General features: G+C 43.4%; 1 protein-coding gene across 1 annotated transcript; it reads right to left on the bottom strand.

Annotated features, from left to right (window-relative positions):
* Nucleotides 1–58: 58 nt before the first annotated feature.
* Nucleotides 59–16,915, bottom strand: ACAT2 (acetyl-CoA acetyltransferase 2). The gene is made up of 9 exons (XM_007065695.4): nt 16,550–16,915; nt 13,891–14,025; nt 11,750–11,931; nt 9,997–10,114; nt 8,802–8,945; nt 7,375–7,497; nt 5,738–5,892; nt 1,007–1,117; nt 59–309 (listed from the first exon to the last, which is right to left on the bottom strand). The coding sequence occupies exons 1-9, from the start codon at nt 16,605–16,607 to the stop codon at nt 136–138; spliced, it is 1,200 nt and encodes a 399-aa protein (XP_007065757.2). The 5' UTR covers nt 16,608–16,915; the 3' UTR covers nt 59–135.
* Nucleotides 16,916–17,705: the final 790 nt, after the last annotated feature.

The raw sequence follows: 17,705 nt of genomic DNA, 5'->3' as shown, positions 1-17,705 counted from the left end.
ATTGAAGTAATTAACAATTTCAATCATTGTCTAAATTGTGAACTTATTAAAAACTAAGTGAATTAATACTATAGCTTTATTAGCAAGCTGAAACCACTCTACATTGTTATACATTAGCAGTGAGAAGAGACTGAACTATGTTAATCTTTCAATGCACATAGCTATTCCCATCCCCCCTCCTATACAAAGAGCAGCAACACCACGTTTTCCAGCTGTTCGTTCCAGTGCATACAGAAGAGTAACAAGAATACGACAACCAGAGGCACCCAGAGGATGACCAAGGGCAACAGCCCCACCTTCAATGTTAACCTGAAAAATAAAGTCAGCCTTATTTGTCTTATAATAATTAATAAAAAAGAGGCAGGGTAGGTGAGGTACTCATTTATTGGCTTAACTTGAATTGGTGAAAGGTAAACAAACTTTGGGCCAATAAAAGATTCCCTCAGCTACCTTGTCTCTCACATAACCTAGAGCCATGCAGGTCCCATCACTACTGCAAATAAGAAATAAACATCTTTCCAATAAATCGAGAGTGCTTAATGACTGCTTATAAATTTAAAAACACTTTTATATAATTAATGCAATTATGAATGCTAGAGGCAAAGCAGAGTTTGAGGGGGAGGCTGACAGCTCACAAACATCTCCCCCCCCCCCCCCCCATAATAACCTCACTGACCCCCTGAGGGGTCCCAACCCCCAGTTTGAGAACCTCGGCTTTAGTACAATGTTTGCTAGAGAACCAGATTCAGTTCACAACAGAGCTAGTTTGCCTGTTAGTGAAGTAAAGACAATTCCCTTACCCCACATCCTCACCATAATGCCTCTGCTGTCAGTTCAGTCGCTTGTCATTAAAGCAAAATTATATCTGGGCTGTACATGGAGCTTAGTTTGGACAGCATATTCAATACAGGCACTAGGGAAGTATTTAATTCACTCCTGAAAAAGGAAGAAACTAACCCAAATCATTGCTTTTATAAAGAACTGGGTGTGTTTTCCCATTACATACCTTCTCTGGGTTCAATTTCAGTTCTTTAGCTATTGCTATGGCTAGTGATGCAAAGGCTTCATTAATTTCAAACAAGTCAACTTGCTCCAGCGTCCAACCTGCTTTATCAACCTAGGAGATAATATTTAATATTAACTGAAACGAGACTGGAGTTTAATGGCTTGTGGAGGGCCTTTGTCCCCTCACAACTTACGCTGGTTTGTGACTAGAAAGTGTTGTGGCCTAACACTCTTTTCTGTAACTTGGCTCGTTACCTATGAGGTTAGTGATTAATCTAAATGAGGCAAGAGTTACAGAAGAGTTATCCAATATCCACTATACTTGATTACAAAATGTCACTCTGGGGGAGTTGTGAATGATTTCAGTAGCTCTACAGTAACCCCAGCTGCAAGCTGTTTGCCATAGTGCTCAGAGCCACCTGGGACAGAAGAGAGAAGGAATTGTTGAGCTTCCTCTTCCAAGCTCCATTGGTATTCGCTCTTTTCCAGGAATCTACCTGTAAATAGTGCTGTTAATAGAAATATAGCAGCACTAAGGGACATTTTATTTTAAAAACATGCCAGTTTTGACAGCCCTGCACATACTATATCCTGGATATTTGAAAATATTTTCTGCTGATATTTTAAGGGAGAAACAAACTTTACATGGGAAATAATTATATGGCTTGTGGAGTGCTGTGAAATGCACAAACTGTTTTTAACTTGTTGGTTCTCTTAAAAGTTATCTTGGGTGTCATAACCACAGTAGGTCCAACATCCAGAAAAAGGGAGTTTAAAAACATCCTGTTAAGACAAAAGCTTTTCCAACAGCCTCACTTAATTTCTAAACTCAGGGAAACTTGTTTTTTCCTGCTTCAAGAATCTCAAACTAGGAACAGGCCCTGGCATGTTTTACGGAAGCCCACCTCCCCAGTTTACCTTGCATCACTGTTGAATCTGCTTTGTCAGCAGAAAACATTTGCTGCAGTGGCATTTCACAACCATTTGTATGCCTGCACCTCCTCGGAGTACACAATCAAGGCTCAGGACCCTATTTTACTAGGTATTGTCTAGACATTAATTAAAAGACTCCCTACTTCAAAGAACTTGCATCTCTTTAGAAACTACTCTGCTACTGCAGGGGTGGCCAAATTTTTTGGCCTAAAGGCCACACCTGGGAATAGAAATTGTATGGCGGGCCATGCATGCTCACAAAATTGGGGTTGGAACGTGGGAGGGGGTGAGGGCTCCAGAAATGAGGAGTTCAGGGTGTGTGTGTGGGGGGGCTCCGGGCTGAAGCAGGCAAGTGGGGTGAGGGCTCCACCTGGGGGTGCGGGCTCTGGGGTTGGGCTGGCATTGAGGGGTTTGGGTGCAGGAGGGTGCTCCAGGCTGGGATCAAGGGGTTCAGAGGGCAGGAGGGGGATCAGGGCTGGGTCAGGGGTGTGGGGAGAGGCCCAAGTGTGCAGGTTCCAGGTGGCATTTACCTCAAGCGGCTCCCGGAAGCAGTGGCATGTCCGTTCTCTGGCTCCTACACGGAGGTGTGGCCAGGTGGCTCTGTGTGCTGCCCCATCTGCAGACACCACCCCTGCAGCTCCCACTGAAGTGCTGGAGGGGGGCCATGTCGCTGCTTCCGGAAGCTGCGTGGAGCGGCCCCCGACCCTGCTTCCTGGCTGGAGCTCAAGGGCTGACTTAAAACAGCTGGCGGGCCAGATCTGACTCACAGTTTGCCCACGCTTGTGGTGCTGTAATGTTAATGCACGAGTGGCTTACAAGGTCCTCAAGCTGATATATCTACCGAATAGGCATAGTGACAGTTTAAACTTGTAATAATTACAATGAAAGGATCTGGAATGTGCTTGTTTTTCAGAATTTACTATATGGCTATGAAGTGGTAGAGCCGGTTAACCCCTCAAAGCTGTTCATACACCGACAGTACTTTATTTGTGTTCTTGTTTCCGCAGCTTTAGTTTCCTTTTCCATTAAATATTACGCTTGGAGAGTGGGTGAGAAAGTCAGACAGTAACAGCCTCCATCGCTCAGTTCTGCAGGTTTCGAAGAGCTGAAGTGTGGAGTAAGAGGATGGTATACCCCAGATCGATCTACTTTGGAAAATAACAGACTTCACCTTCTGCAGCTCAACATCTCCCAGACACAGTTCTGACAGGGATGGGCTATTCTGCCTCCTGCCTGCACTCTCCAGAGGCAGTTCAAAGCTGTTACACAGCTCATGCTACCTACACTCCCTTTTCTGGCCTGCTGTCGGATTTTCTGCCCTCAAGTGGTGGATTGCCTTGTGCCTGACTTTTCTTTGCCAACTTATTACACCTGTTTTTACAGGCAGTAGCATGCAGATTTTCTTCTCCCTCCTGTATCAGTGGAGTGATCTCAGCTACCTGGAGCCAGTATCACAGCGCCTCCCTGCCCCCTTCTCAGGTATGGCAAAGGCGTTGTGCAGACACTAAGCTAAATCCAAGCAGTGTTCTGTTTGGAAGGCAGCTTTCAGGCTCTTTGGAAGATGAACTGGGCCCTGCCTGTTCTCATTCAGTCAAACTTTGCACTGCCAGGGCACAGGGCTTTGAGTCAGATAGACATGTTGGGTTCCCACCCTTGCTCCAGGAAGCCACGGCACACAGAAAAGCCTGATCTGGAGATGCAGAATGGGGAGAGACTCCAAGCATGAGTTCAGCCACCCAGCTCAGGGTGAGTCCCAGGACAGAAAGAAAAACCCTTAAGGGGCACCAGGTCCTTGTCTCCCCACAGCCCCAAAGTCTTAAAATGGGTCCTAAGTTCCGGAGGGAGAAAAGCATGCTCAGCTCCTTCCCAGCTCAAGTCGGGGAATTCCAACAATGAAGCCCCATCCCCTAAGCAAGGGGAGGCCATTAAGGGAGAGAGATCCAGAGAGCTCTGCATAAAGTAAGATGCAAAACGCCAGAGCTGAGCAGCGACACCTACAAAGTGGGCCAAAAAGTTCAAAAAGGAAAAGAAAAGGTTTAAAAAAAACCTGAGTCCTCTGACTCAAACACCTCCTGGATCCAACTATGCACTGTTGAGGCAAACCAGGCTCTACCAAACCAGGTGCTCCTGTTCCAGATGCATCACGGTGCACTCCAAAAGACCTACTGCAACTGCATAGAAAGGGCTTCTGCTTCCACTACAGAAATCTGCAAGGTAGCAACATGCCCATCAATTAAAACTTTTATCAGATGCTATGAAATGGACTTTCTCCAGTAATGGCACTGCCATTTTGGGAAGTTAACCCTGACAGGTCTTTCTCATAGCATTCTGTTTTTCTCAAGCCTCCCTACTTCTATTCACTGCTCACTACTTCCCATATGTATCCAACCTGTGGAAGATGCCGAGCTGCGCAATGTTAAATTTCTCACCTGATTATTTCCTTTCTGCTAGCAGTGTCTCCCACAATTCTACCCTCCCTGGGTGGCTTCCTAGCCAAGGGTCAGTATTTAATTTTGAAAACTATGCTTATTGGCTGCAGTCTACTGTACATCAGTTACTGGCTTTGAAGTCATTGTTACCAATCGTATTCAAGTTTTTACACAGCTTTGGAATGAATCATCTGGCAACAGCCCAGAAAAGGGGGCATGGCTAGCACACGCTCTGCTATTGTCTCTCTAATATCCTAGGACCAACATGGCTACAACCACTATATAACTAGGGAGGCTAACGGCATTTTGGGGTTTATAAGTAGGGGCACTGCCAGCAGATTGAGGGACTTGATCGTTCCCCTCTATTCGACATTGGTGAGGCCTCATCTGGAGTACTGTGTCCAGTTTTGGGCCCCACACTACAAGAACGATGTGGAAAAATTAGAAAACGTCCAGCGGAGGGCAACAAAAATGATTAGGGGTCTGGAACACATGACTTATGAGGAGAGACTGAGGGAACTGGGATTGTTTAGTCTGCAGAAGAGAAGAACGAGGGGGGATTTGATAGCTGCTTTCAACTACCTGAAAGGGGGTTCCAAAGAGGATGGATCTAGACTGTTCTCAGTGGTAGCAGATGACAGAACAAGGAGTAATGGTCTCAAGTTGCAGTGGGGGAGGATTAGGTTGGATATTAGGAAAAAAAATGTCACTAGGAGGATGGTGAAGCACTGGAATGCGTTACCTAGGGAGGTGGTGGAATCTCCTTCCTTCGAGGTTTTTAAGGTCAGGCTTGACAAAGCCCTGGCTGGGATGATTTAGTTGGGGATTGGTCCTGCTTTGAGCAGGGGGTTGGACTAGATGACCTCCTGAGGTCCCTTCCAACCCTGATATCCTATGAACTATATATATATATAATGATTGTGGGAGACACTTCTAGCAGAAAGGAAATCATCATGAAAGAAATTTACCTTTCCTGATATTTCTAAGAGTTTTTTTTTTTTTTTTAAAAAGGCCATAAACCCAATTAAAGAGAACTTTGTTGTTCACCTTTAGAAGAGTTACTGTTAAGTTACAGCTTTGTGTATGACAATTTGGGAGGCATTCCATGAACTAGGCTCATTTCTACTTTTGACCCATTTATAAACTTCTCTGAAAATAACAATACAGATACTAGCCCTAGCAGAAAAGAATCAAAGCTTCACATGTCCTGCCTTTTGAAATCTTGTTTGTCATGGTCTCCATTATAGAATTGTTTGGTGCTACATTTTTGGCATTTCTTTGAGAAAAACTAAGTCTGGACAGTCAAAGGGAGACTTGTCTTAAACAAGTATTTCAAAGTGATCAGTAATTTTTCCTCTGATATTACTTACAGCTTTCTTTATTGCAGAGACAGGTCCTACTCCCATGATGGAAGGGTCTAAACCCACTTGAGCCCAAGACACAATTTGTCCTAAAGGAGTAAGACCTCTTCTAGCAGCTTCCGACGCCTTCATAAGAATTACAGCTGCAGCGCCATCATTCACACCTGCAGAACAGTGAACAATTGCTTTCAGTTTATTATTTCCAAACACCTAAAACTGTGATTGTGTTAGACTCTTCACAGGAAGCAGATGATGGGTTCCTTTCCTAAAGAGTTAGTCTAAATTATAGGTTTGACAAGCAAGACAGTACACAGGTTACAGATATCGAGGCTGGTGTAAGTCAGTGTAGCTCCATTGGTTTTGGTGGAAGTATGACAGTTTACATCAGCAGGCTAAAGGTTACTCAGATTAGGTGCATACACACTTAGGTTGTGGGGGAAGTTATGTGATGTGTACTTTCTGTAAGTGATGCTGTGGAATCAAGGTTTTAATGAGAGAGTGGAAAGGAAAGGGTGGCAGCTGTGCTGAATAGATTTTGGAAGGACATGGTAAGCATAAGAGGCAGCATGGAAGACCACTGGGGTCCACTAGAGGGCCTGAAGAGGAATTCATTTTACATTGGAACAAGCAGAAATACCAAGGTGTGGTGGGGCGGTGCCCCACCCCCAAGCCAGATTGGGCTGCGCAGATGGACAGCCAATCAGGGAGGGCCTCTTAGAGAACCAATCAGGGCCAGGCTAGGCCCTATATAGAGGCTGCCCAGGCAAGAGGCAGGCAGTCTCTCCCAGACTTTTAAGGGAGAAGATCTGTCTTCTGAGTGAAGGAGACCAGCACCGAGGACAGGGGGGCTAAAGGGGAAGTGGCCCAGGGAGGAGAGGTGGACAAGAGGAGTGAAGGATGGCAGGGAAGCTGCTGCCAGAGGGTCCTTGGGCTGGGACCCAGAGTAGAGGGTGGTCCTGGGTTCCCCCTCTTGTACTACACCTGGCCATTAAAAGTGGCAATAGTGGACTGCGCCTGACCCGACAGAAGGGGTTAGACTTTGGGGATGTGGCTGGCAACTGTGGCTGGGGTGAAGAGAAAACACTTGGACTAGGGGGCACTGCTGGAGGGCAGTGTCCTGAGGAGGATGCTGCGAGAAGGGAGCAACGTGGGTCTGGATGCCAACAGAAGGTGAGAGATGGATGGAGGGTACTCCACATGGACTGAGCTAATTCCCAGAGTTACCAACTGGAGGCACTGCACTGGTGAGTCCCAACCCCATCACACAAGGTAAGGAAATGAAAAAGGGAGGAATACAGGAATGATCTAAATACAGTTAAACTAAGAAATAGAAGGATGGGGGACTAGGGAATGTGGACCCTGCTGAGATGTGTCAGTAATACAAGCACCTCTGACTTCATGTCATGACAGGCTGTTGCGGGTTGAATTCTGGCATTGATGCAAAAATCAAGTCTCTGCTCCACAACATCTCACAAAAGCAATATTTAGGAGAAAAAGCACACACGCATATGCAAGTTCTTACATGTGCACTTGAACTCAATGCTGTATTTCATTGTACAATAGTACACACTGTAGATGTTGCAAACAAAATCCTGAGCTGCTTGCAATTGCTGGTCTATGGCATTTTGTTTTACCCATCTACAAACCTGAGGCATTAGCTGCAGTTACTGTCCCAGTTCCATCGGTCAGAAAGCAAGGCTTTAACTTTGCTACTGTTTCCAAGGTGCTTCCATGGCGAGGATGCTCATCTGTTTTAACTTCTACAGGACCTGCAAAATGGTCAGACATGAATTTGAGATAAATTCTGTGCAATTCTGCACTTGTAAAAGGGTTCTAAATGGAGAAAATAGCCTCTAGAATAAAGACTACAGAGACTAACTTCTAAGTAGTGACCACTCAGGAATATATTACCTGTAACTGGGAGGGAAGGAAGGGATGTGTTTAATTTTTCCAGTTCATAGCTGTCAGGGTTATAACAATAATACACAAGAACTTCAAGTTAGCCCCATAATCTCCTATTCCTTTAGAGGCCTATCTCCTTCCAGGTGCTAGTAGTAGTATGTATGGCTACTTTACACCTGAGCTTTTGGAAACAAGCCCCAATGGCTAAATTTGCCTGCCTGTTCAAAAGCAATTCTCCTATCTGCTATTCCCCAACCATTCCTCTGCTAGGAAGGCTCTTTTGGGAATGGATACTTATAGGGCTCTTATTTGAGAGAGTCAAGTCACAACATTATCCAGAAGCCTTCCATGGTTCAGCTTGGGTTTTTTCTTCCTCTGTTAACTACACGGTCAGTAAAAGATCACATATCATGCCATTAAGCTAACTCCAAAGCTATTTGACAAAGTCCATTAAGAGCAAAGAAAAGCTATTGGAGTTCTTCAACAGACTAATGAATCTAGGGAGTGTGAGTTTAGCACAAAAGATGTGGAACTCTCCCCCCTACCCACCCAAAAGTAGATCCTGGAATCAATCAACTCAACTATCAAAGGGCCTACCTATACAAAGAAAGGCACCCCAAGACTTTAAATTTAAAAAAAAAAAAATCTGACAGACAAGATTAAGAAGCTGGCAGGCTTTGAAAAAATCCATAAGCTACAGAGTATAACAGAATGACTCTAGGTTATTTTCACTGTCTTCCTCCAGTGAGGGAGGCTTATGCACCGAATATCATGATGAGTGTGAACATGTTTTAAACTTAGCATAATATGGGTCTAATGTAACTCAGGACCTGATTCTACAGCTGGCTCCATGTGAGCAGGAGCACCATTGAAGTCAGGTCCACCTACAAAGAAAGGGTGGTAGGATCAGTAACATAACTATATTTCATATATTTGCTGAGTTACATTTGGAAATTCTGAACATACATCAGTGTTCTTCCACCTTCTCTCTTTTAAAAAAAAAAAAAAAAAAATGGGGGAAGCCTTGCCCATTGTTAAAGATTGAAAAGAGGAGCTCTCCTGCTTGTAAAATAGGCTTTTCCACGAAGACACCATTCATTAAATAAATAAAAGATGGCACTGGAATATCTGGTACTGACTATCCATTATAGTTACACACACACACGCCTACCTTTCCTAGAAGGCACAAGGACAGAAACAATCTCTTTATCAAAGTAGCCAGCTTTCTGTGCACCCTCTGCCTTTTTCTGTGACTGTACAGCAAGTTGGTCTTGTTCCCTTCTGCTAACTTGCCACTGCTTTGCCACATTTTCAGCTGAAACAAAGCAAAAATACCAATTTGAAGAAAAAATTCAATCATTTACTCTTAACCGCAAGTTTGCTAGGTCTTAAGTTAAAATTCCAGCATGCCAATCAGCCAATATTTGCTGGTAGTAGCCTATAGGTTAAGCTTACAGAACAGTGTTCGTTCTGAGCTCCTGTTTTCACTCTCTCATGACTTTCTGCTACATTCACTTTTTGGGGCTGAACATTTCCATATTTGATCTCCATCCAGAGTTGCTTTAAAGAAAGTTTTGAGCAAGCAAAATCAAGTGTTCATTATTGCTCTGGACAGTTGTGTTCAAGTATCTCTGCAGCAATTGTACATTGGAAAGACTGGACTGTAGATACACTAGTCATAAAATCAGAGGTTGAAGACTCATTACCCCTTCCAGTGCAGAACTGTTTCCTACACATTCATACATGTTCTCCAGTATTCTGTCCTTGCACTTAAAAGTTTGGGGAAAAGCAATTTAAAATTTGAATTCGCAGAGATTAATTTCAGGTATCTGTTGCAAAGAATTTATCACTATCTGATGTACAGTATTATGGGACAACATGCTGAAGAGAGAAATAGATAAGGCAGGCAAAAAAAAAAAATTCCCCTCTTCCCCCCCACCCCATCTCTCCAACTGACTGTTAGCTCAGATAGTAAGTATCCTTTCCAAGTCAATTTTGTAATATGGTAACACGCAAAAGGGAAAATCAATGTGAACTTGTAGATATAGTCAATTTCTTAACTTCTATTGCCTTGAAGTATATTTGAATAGCACTTTAAAGTTTCCAGAATCTGTTTATACTGCACTCCCACCCCCTTGCTAATTTACAATTCTCTTTTCAGAACTAGAGTAAATGGTGGATTCTCTGTAACTTTAAATCTTTAAATCAAGATTTAAAGACTTCTGTAGTAAGCCCAGAACCTCTGGCTGAGTTACTGGAGTGGCTGCATGAAGTTCTGTGCCCTGTAATGTGCAAAAGGGCACATTATCTAATCATGATGATCCCTTCTGACCTTAAAGTCTCTGAGTCTAACTGCTACTACTTACCTGTTATACCCATGTGATACTGGCAAAATGCATCTGTAAGACCATCACAGATGATACTGTCCTGCAATGAGGCCTCCCCCATTTTCACTCCAGCTCGCATATGAACTAAGTGAGGAGCCTGTAGATAAGATATTTTGAGAGAAATTTAGAAGTCTCAATGATACGGTTAGTTCTTCCCAGCAAAGCCCCATCTCCCATCCAATCCCTTCATCAAAAAGTCTGACTTTGATCTGATGGCCAGAAGGAATCCTCTCCAGTTTAATGAATAAAAGACCTGCAGAATAACCAGCAGACAAGGGGCCACTCATTAGTTTTGGGTTATTTCCAACCATCAAGTGAACTCTCTCATTCCAAGGTTTTCAATCTGAAAGTGAGTCAGCAGAAGGCACTGGGTGGCCCAGCCAACACCTACCCTTAGAGAACAGACAGTTCACATATGAGAAAAGTAGTCTTCAGATTACTCCTGCACCTGGGCCTCCTGCAGAGCAAGCAGCAATACTGCCTTAGCCTGTCTTGCTGGGAGTAAACCATTCACTGTCATGGTGATGGAGGGAAATTAAAACAGGCTTGAATTAAAACAGTGTAATCAGTCTTGTCTCCAAGGTTTCCATTCCCTCTCTATTTAAGCCAGATGTTGCATTTATAATTATTGCCAACTAAAAACGTTTAGAAATTTAAGACTCTAAATTCATCCCCAGAGCACGGACATGGAGAAATAAGCAATTTCATCAGAATTTACAAAGTTATCTTAATCTGTTTTCTTATAATCACTCCAAATACATCCCCACCACCAAAAACTATTTGTCAGTATCTACCATCCTAAATAGCAAAGTTAAAAAAGAGAAGGTTGTCAAGAAGTTTAGTTTCAGTTCAGAAGGATTCATTCTGATCAATATGGGTTCATATCAGCACTAGTTTAATTTCTACTCACTAAGATTCCAGATAGTCCCATTTAAGTCATATTACTCAGGTGAGTAAGAGTTGCAGGACTGGGCCCTAAGGATCTGATCTACAGCCCAACAAAATCAGTGAAAAGATTCCCATTGATTACAATGGGCGTTGGATCGGGCCTTAAGTGAATCTCCCTTTGAATTTCCTCTTGCTAGATTTTAAGCAGGAACACTTAATAGATACATCAATAGCATACACGATATTTTCATATCCCATGCAGTCTCATAACATGGTCAGATCTATAATACTAAAATTCCTAAATCACATTTTGAATTTCAGTAAAGGGTTAATCCAAGTTAGGGACCACTACAACTATATCCTGATTTTCATTTTCTATCCATTATATATAAATAATTGATAGATTTCATCTAGAAATAGTCTCACTAGAGGAGAAAAAGGTTGCTCAATGGAAAGTTGGATACTAATGAAGGTGAAGAAATCCTTGACAGTTTTGAAATTTCAAAAGAAGAATTTAAAGACAACTCTGCCTCAACCACTAAAGAGGTATTGGTTAGTGGAAGAGAACAAACGCAACAGATCTATTAAAGAGAAGTCTACAAAAGTAGTAACTTTTTTAAAACACAAACCTCAAACAAAAAAATGGACAACAAATACACAGACCAATTCCACACAGTTACTCACTTGCAACTCCAGCTGAGCTCATTAAGAGTTCCAGGTGCCCAAAAAACAAAGGAACAGTCCAGAACATTTTCCTACCAAATTATTCAAGTTTTAAAATCAAATAGTAAACCTGAAGTCACGAGTAACCCTTTGTTATTGCCAAAAGGGACTATAGCCTCACCTTGCTCATGCTTTCCATGCCTCCTGCCACCACAATGCTGGAATCTCCTGTCAATATGGACTGAGCCCCCAAACATATTGCTTTCAGGCCTGAGCCACATATCATCTGACAGCCCCAAGATGGTACAGCATATGGGATTCCTGCACCAACACTGGCCTGTCGTACAGGATTCTGACCAGCACCTGCAAGAATTACAGATCTGAACAAGTGCAGAGTGGGGGAGGGATAGCTCAGTAGTTTGAGCATTGGCCTGCTAAACCCAGGGTTGTGAGCTCAATCCTTGAGGGGGCCATTTAGGGATCTGGGGCAAAAATAAGGGACAGTACTGGGTCCTGCTGTGAAGGCAGGAGACTGGACTCTATGACCTTTCAAGGTCCCTTCCAGATCTGAGATAGCCTACTTACCTCTGTTTAATATGGAGATAGACCTAACATACATTCTGCTACTCATGAAGTGACAGCCAGATTTCCCCCCACATTTTAGAGTTCATTCCCAGTGATGAAAGGCAGTTAAGAGGGGTTATCTAATTAAGCCTCTACTGGGTGAGAGGAAAAAAATTACAAGGGCATTTTTTTTGCAAATGGAATAACTCATGAGAGTTCTCCTGCTTTCTGACAAAGTGTTTTGCTCACATGACTTTCCCGGTTAGAAATGAAGAGCACCCTTCCAAGTGGGATTCTGTAGTTGCCTAAAGTAATTTCTCAGCTAAGGTTTGTGTGTGGTTTCTTTTTTTTAAAGAATCCTCACACACAGCTTAATTTGAGTGATAGCACATCCATCACAACATGCTTTAGGGATTTGTTGCAATCTCCTCCCATGCCCTGGTGTTGTGATTCCCTTTGAAGAACTCACAGCAGAGCAGACAGAAAACCAACTCTATTCTACAGTGTGCTGCTGTGGTCTTTGTCAGAAGGCTTTACCTGCACTACAGGCACGAGTCAGGGGAACCAGTTGCTGTTTATAACAGACAGGACCTTTCCCATATTTGGTCACTGTATTAATCTTTGGATATGACCGTTTTATTTGCTATTTGTAGCAAAGACCAGTAAAAGATTTGCAAAAATAGATATTTCCCCAATTTGCTGTACATTCATATTTACAATCTTGCTTTCCATTTGGTTACAAATTTCAAGCAAATGTGACTTGACTAAACTAGTTCTTTTCTGAAACTAAACAGACATTGGTCATTTTATTTATTACTAGATCAAACTTCTTGGATATTCTACACAACAGTTAAGAATGACCAAATACTACCCCTTAGGAAATGGATAAAGCTCAAGCATATAGCAAGAGTCATAAAAGCTTTCATTCTGTAACCTCTGACAGAGAACTGAAGTATTGCATATTACAGAAAGCATTCTTCAACTCCGTCTCCAGGCCAAAGCAGTGCCTGCTCTTTTGTATAGAAGCCACTAGTAAAAAGAGTGGGCACACCCTTCATTTAATTACATAATATAGGAGGCAAAGAATTGAGCTCTAGTTTAAATTAAACATAAAGGCATGCATATTAGTATTTATATTTCAAATAACCCAAAGCCATGTAATCTTCTAGTTAAGAAGCCATTAAAGTGGTCGTCTTCTTTAACAGCTGCATTTCCATCAGATCAAAATAATCTGAAGTTTCTCTTTATGGGGTCTTAACCCAAGGATTATTTCCACAGCTTCACAAGCGTACATATTGCATTACAGATAGATACAATACAGCTCTTTGCCCTGAGGACTTTCCAGTTAAAGTCAGACTTAACATGGCAAGCAATGATTAAGGGGAGACATGAGAGGAGGCTGGTTACAACAGTGAAAGATCAGTCTGTGGTTAGTGTTACGTACCCACTTTGTTAGTTCCTCTTTGGATTAAAAGAAAATAAGTTAGATATCTATGGCTTTATGCAGTGTCCAGAATGAAGGTTGGGGTTAAAGTCAGGATCTGCTTTCTTCAGTCCTTAAATGCCAACAATGTTAATATTCTTAAAATGAAATTTTAAAATTTCAACATTTCAATGGAACAGTAAAATAGGGACTTGATATTTGATGGGATTTGTTCTCTGCTATACAATCATAGTCTCTCATCATAAAACTAAAGGAAAACTTTTATTTCCAATTCCTTTTTGTACAAGTGTTTGAAGAAGGAATTTAAAAAATACCTGCTGTCAAGACTTGTCCAAATATAACCTCAGACACTTCTTCCGGATTGACATTTGCCCTCTTCAATACTTCTTTAATGACAATAGAGCCCAGCTCATGAGCATGCATTGTGGACAAGGCACCATTAAAGGAACCTACATAAAAAACCAAACAATTAGATTTTTATGTCAGTGTCATCATACTTTTTTTTTTTTTAAACCCCATGACTCCAAAAAAGATTCTGAGGAAAATAATGCCCAAGATTTCACTTCTTGACTTGAGAGAGAATGAATTAGTTTTTGCCTTTAGGATTCATTTTGCTCCTTCTCACTTCAGTCAATGAAGGAGGAAAAGAACACAGGAAATAAAACGCCTGGTTTACAATGATCAGAGCAGCACAACAAAGAAAAGAAGGAACTCAAGGGTGATATTCAACAACTAGTACCATATCTGATCTAGTCTACTCTACATTTTAAGACACCATATATCAGCAGAATATCTGAATTATTTACCTGCAAAAGGGCCTTTCTAAACCCATGTTTAGTTCTGCCTAGTGTTATTTAGAAGTACTATACTGCTGTGGTGTGTCAAAGTCTATCATGCCTTTCTTTTGGTTAATTCTTTGAGGGGGAGCTGAAGTTGTGAGGAAAAGTGTCACTTCAACTGAATACTATGTTTTGGGGGGGAAGGAGGGAGAAGGAAGGAATACAATTTCTAGACTGGGGGGCGGGGGGAGAGTGTCCTGGGATCACCATGTGATCCAGCCTCAAATTTTGTAGGGAGCTTAAAATGTAATTATACAACCTAAATATCAGCAAACCATAAAATACTCTACTCTACCTGGCTACCATTCCTTATTGCAAAAAGAAAAGGAGTACTATTTGTTAGCCTCTAAGGTGCCACAAGTACTCCTTTTTCTTTTTGCAGATACAGACTAACATGGCTGCTACGCTGAAACCATTCCTTTCTGCGTCCTTAGAATCCCCTACACATATACCCCAACTAGTTCTATTTAGGGATCGCAGTCTACTTTGTTTATAATATTTTTCTCTCTCTCAAAAAAGGAGATGGGGGGGGGGGGGGGAAGGGAATCATGAGACTCTTACAGTTTACATTCTATTTGGAAAAAATCTTTAATCCACCCAGGACAGGAAGGAGAGGTGGCTGGTATCCACATTTTTGTTTTTTTTAAATTATTCTGTCCAATATAGATTAGTTTTTGAATTCATTAGCCACACTTGTATCACCTCTCCCATCAGTACCGTGGAGGGGAAAGAATGTTCCCTCAAAAAACTACTTATTAACAATATAATGGTGCAGGAGTCAGAGAGAACACAAGATAAAATCATCATAAATATTTATGAAGTAGTGTTCAAGGATATTCTAGACAGACTGGACACACTTTATCTCAGTTTACCAATACCTTAAACAAATGGCTATGGGTAACCTAACATTCTAAGATTAGCCTAGAACAAGCATAATAAAACAGTCCAAGAAAACAGATCTTACCAAGAGGATAAAGGTCAAGTCACCTATCCCCACCCAGATGTGCCCCTAACACTGCCTCCTGTGAGGAGGCATTTCATTGAAATGAGAGAGCCCTTGTTCTTCTCTGTAAGTGTTTTCACTTATACCTCTCAACATACCAGCCAGTATTGATATGCATGCTACCCACATCCTTGAAGCTTTGCATCATGTTTACCTTACAGGCCTTCCCCCTACAGAAAGTGCTGGCCTCAGGCCGAACGAAGAGGGATTGTTTTTGCTTTCTCTTTAATACAAACCACACACTAAACAAAAGTCTCTAAGGTGCCACAAGTACTCCTTTTCTTTTTACTAAACAAAAGGAACCTGAATGAACACATCAGCTCCTCCTCTTTGGACTCCCTAAAGCTACTGAATGAGACGCGTTACAGCGCCTCGGGCAGCAGCTTATGGTTCTACCGTGCGTAACCCAATCGGAGCAAGAGCAACCCTTGAGGACGCCGGCTGAGCAATCGCCAAACCGCCTCACAGAGTGGCTCTATCGCTTCTGCCCAATCAGTGCAAGGCAAGCGCAGGGCCTGGGTGGAGTCTCCCTGCGCCCACAGTGATGGCCCGACGCTGCTGCAAGCAGGGCCGGCTCTAGGCACCAGCGAGGGAAGCTGGTGCCGGGGCGGCACTCCGGGTTTTTTTATTGTTTTTCATTTTTCCTTCCTCGGCGGCAGCTTTTTCATTTCTTCTTCTTCGGCGGTCGCTTTCTCCTCCCCCCCCCTTCGCTGCTTGGGGCGGCAAAAAAGGTAGAGCCGGCCCTGGCTGCAAGGATGGGAGCGAGCCATTCTCCCCCCGCCCCATTCACAGAAATAAGAGTAGCAAAGGATATTGCGCGCCTATAGCACCCTCCGTGTCGAAGGCTCCCCAAGCACCCTGTAACCTATGGGCAGCACGTGCCTGGAGTGCCCCAGAAACACACCCAACCTGGCTGGTGGGAGCGGGCAACAAAGCCGCACAGCACGCATCCACTCACCCAAACAGTGCAGAAAGAGGAGCCCGCCCCGCGCAATATCACACGCGTGCAAGAGCACGCGGGGGCCCCGCTGCCATCCGCAGCCACCGGCTCAACGCCCCATCTCCCCCGCCACCAGCTGCTGCAGGGCGCAGCGGGAAGGGGTGGCTGCGCCGCACCATGGAGCCGCTTACCAACGGGGGTTCTTGCAGCGGAAACAAGCACCACCGCTTCCGAGCCTTCCGCGCTCATGCTGGCGACAGCCGGACTCCCAGCGCGCACCAGCCCTGCTCCCGCCGCCTCGCGCCCCCGCGGCTGGCCCGCCCGGCTCTGAGACTGATCTTCCAGTTTCTCTGCCTCCCAACCACCTTCGGCAGGGAGGCGCTAGCCTCGGGAAGCGGGCGCATCACATGACAGACACTGGGGAGGAGTGTTGCCGTTGGACAGGCCACGTGACCTTCTCCCCTGTTTTTCCAAAGGGAGGCTGAGTTGCCCTAGGGCAGGGGGTGGCCAGTTCATGGCCTCCTAGGGCAGGGCCAGTCTGCACCACAGATAAAACTGACTTAGGGAGCCTCCTGATTGCTGACGCCATCCTTAAAAGCTGTAGCATGGGCTGGACCTATTTGGATAGCAGACAGCACTTCAGCCTTGCTGCCAGGGACACAATCCTGTTCCATCTATGCTACAGTTATATACAGTTGCATCCGATGGAGTGAGCTGTAGCTCACGAAAGCTTATGCTCATATAAATTGGTTAGTCTCTAAGGTGCCACAAGTACTCCTTTTCTTTTTGCGAATACAGACTAACACGGCTGTTACTCTGATACACTTAAATATAATCAAGCCAGTGTTATATTTAACTGTAACATAGGCCCACACGTGCCATATTGGCAACTCCAGTATTAATAATCATGAGTCAGGCCCCCAAAAGAGAGGAGATTGGCTTAAAAATCATGAGATTTAAACAAAAATACTAAATGGTGGTTTCTTTTGTCTACTATTTTTTTTCAGCTTTTAGGGTTTACATTTTCAAGCTTTTCTCCACAACCATAAAGGCTTTAGGCTTTTTTTTTCTCCCCAGTGAAAGCTGACCTTCTCATATAATCACTTGATGCTTGGGGCTGAGACAAAACACCAAAGAAACACCAAATATCATGAAATTTGAAATAAAAAGACACAGTTTAGGATGCAATTCTGTCTGCATCCATTCCAGCACTGTACTATATCATTGCAGTTTGTACTGGCTTTTGGGTATCAATCCCTGTTCCTGAAACACTCCCTGAAGTAGTGGCCTGTGAGAGATTTAGAATGGCCTCCTGGGAGCACAGGGAATTGTAAGGAAAAAGAGGTA

Source organism: Chelonia mydas, chromosome 3, assembly GCF_015237465.2.
Source record: "Chelonia mydas isolate rCheMyd1 chromosome 3, rCheMyd1.pri.v2, whole genome shotgun sequence".
Classification (NCBI taxonomy): Eukaryota; Metazoa; Chordata; order Testudines; family Cheloniidae; genus Chelonia; species Chelonia mydas.
Note: the sequence above shows the minus strand (reverse complement) of the source record. Positions and strands in the feature narration are given on the sequence as shown.

Bases quoted from the DNA above. Each gene is read 5' to 3' on its own strand.
- ACAT2 (XM_007065695.4), bottom strand. From the start codon at position 16,607: ATGAGCGCGGAAGGCTCGGAAGCGGTGGTGCTTGTTTCCGCTGCAAGA. The intron at 14,026-16,549 runs GTAAGCGGCTCC...TTTTTTATGTAG, and splicing joins CGCTGCAAGAACCCCCGTTG to GTTCCTTTAATGGTGCCTTG. The intron at 8,946-9,996 runs GTAAGTAGTAGC...GCTTTGTTTCAG, and splicing joins GTATCACATGGGTATAACAG to CTGAAAATGTGGCAAAGCAG.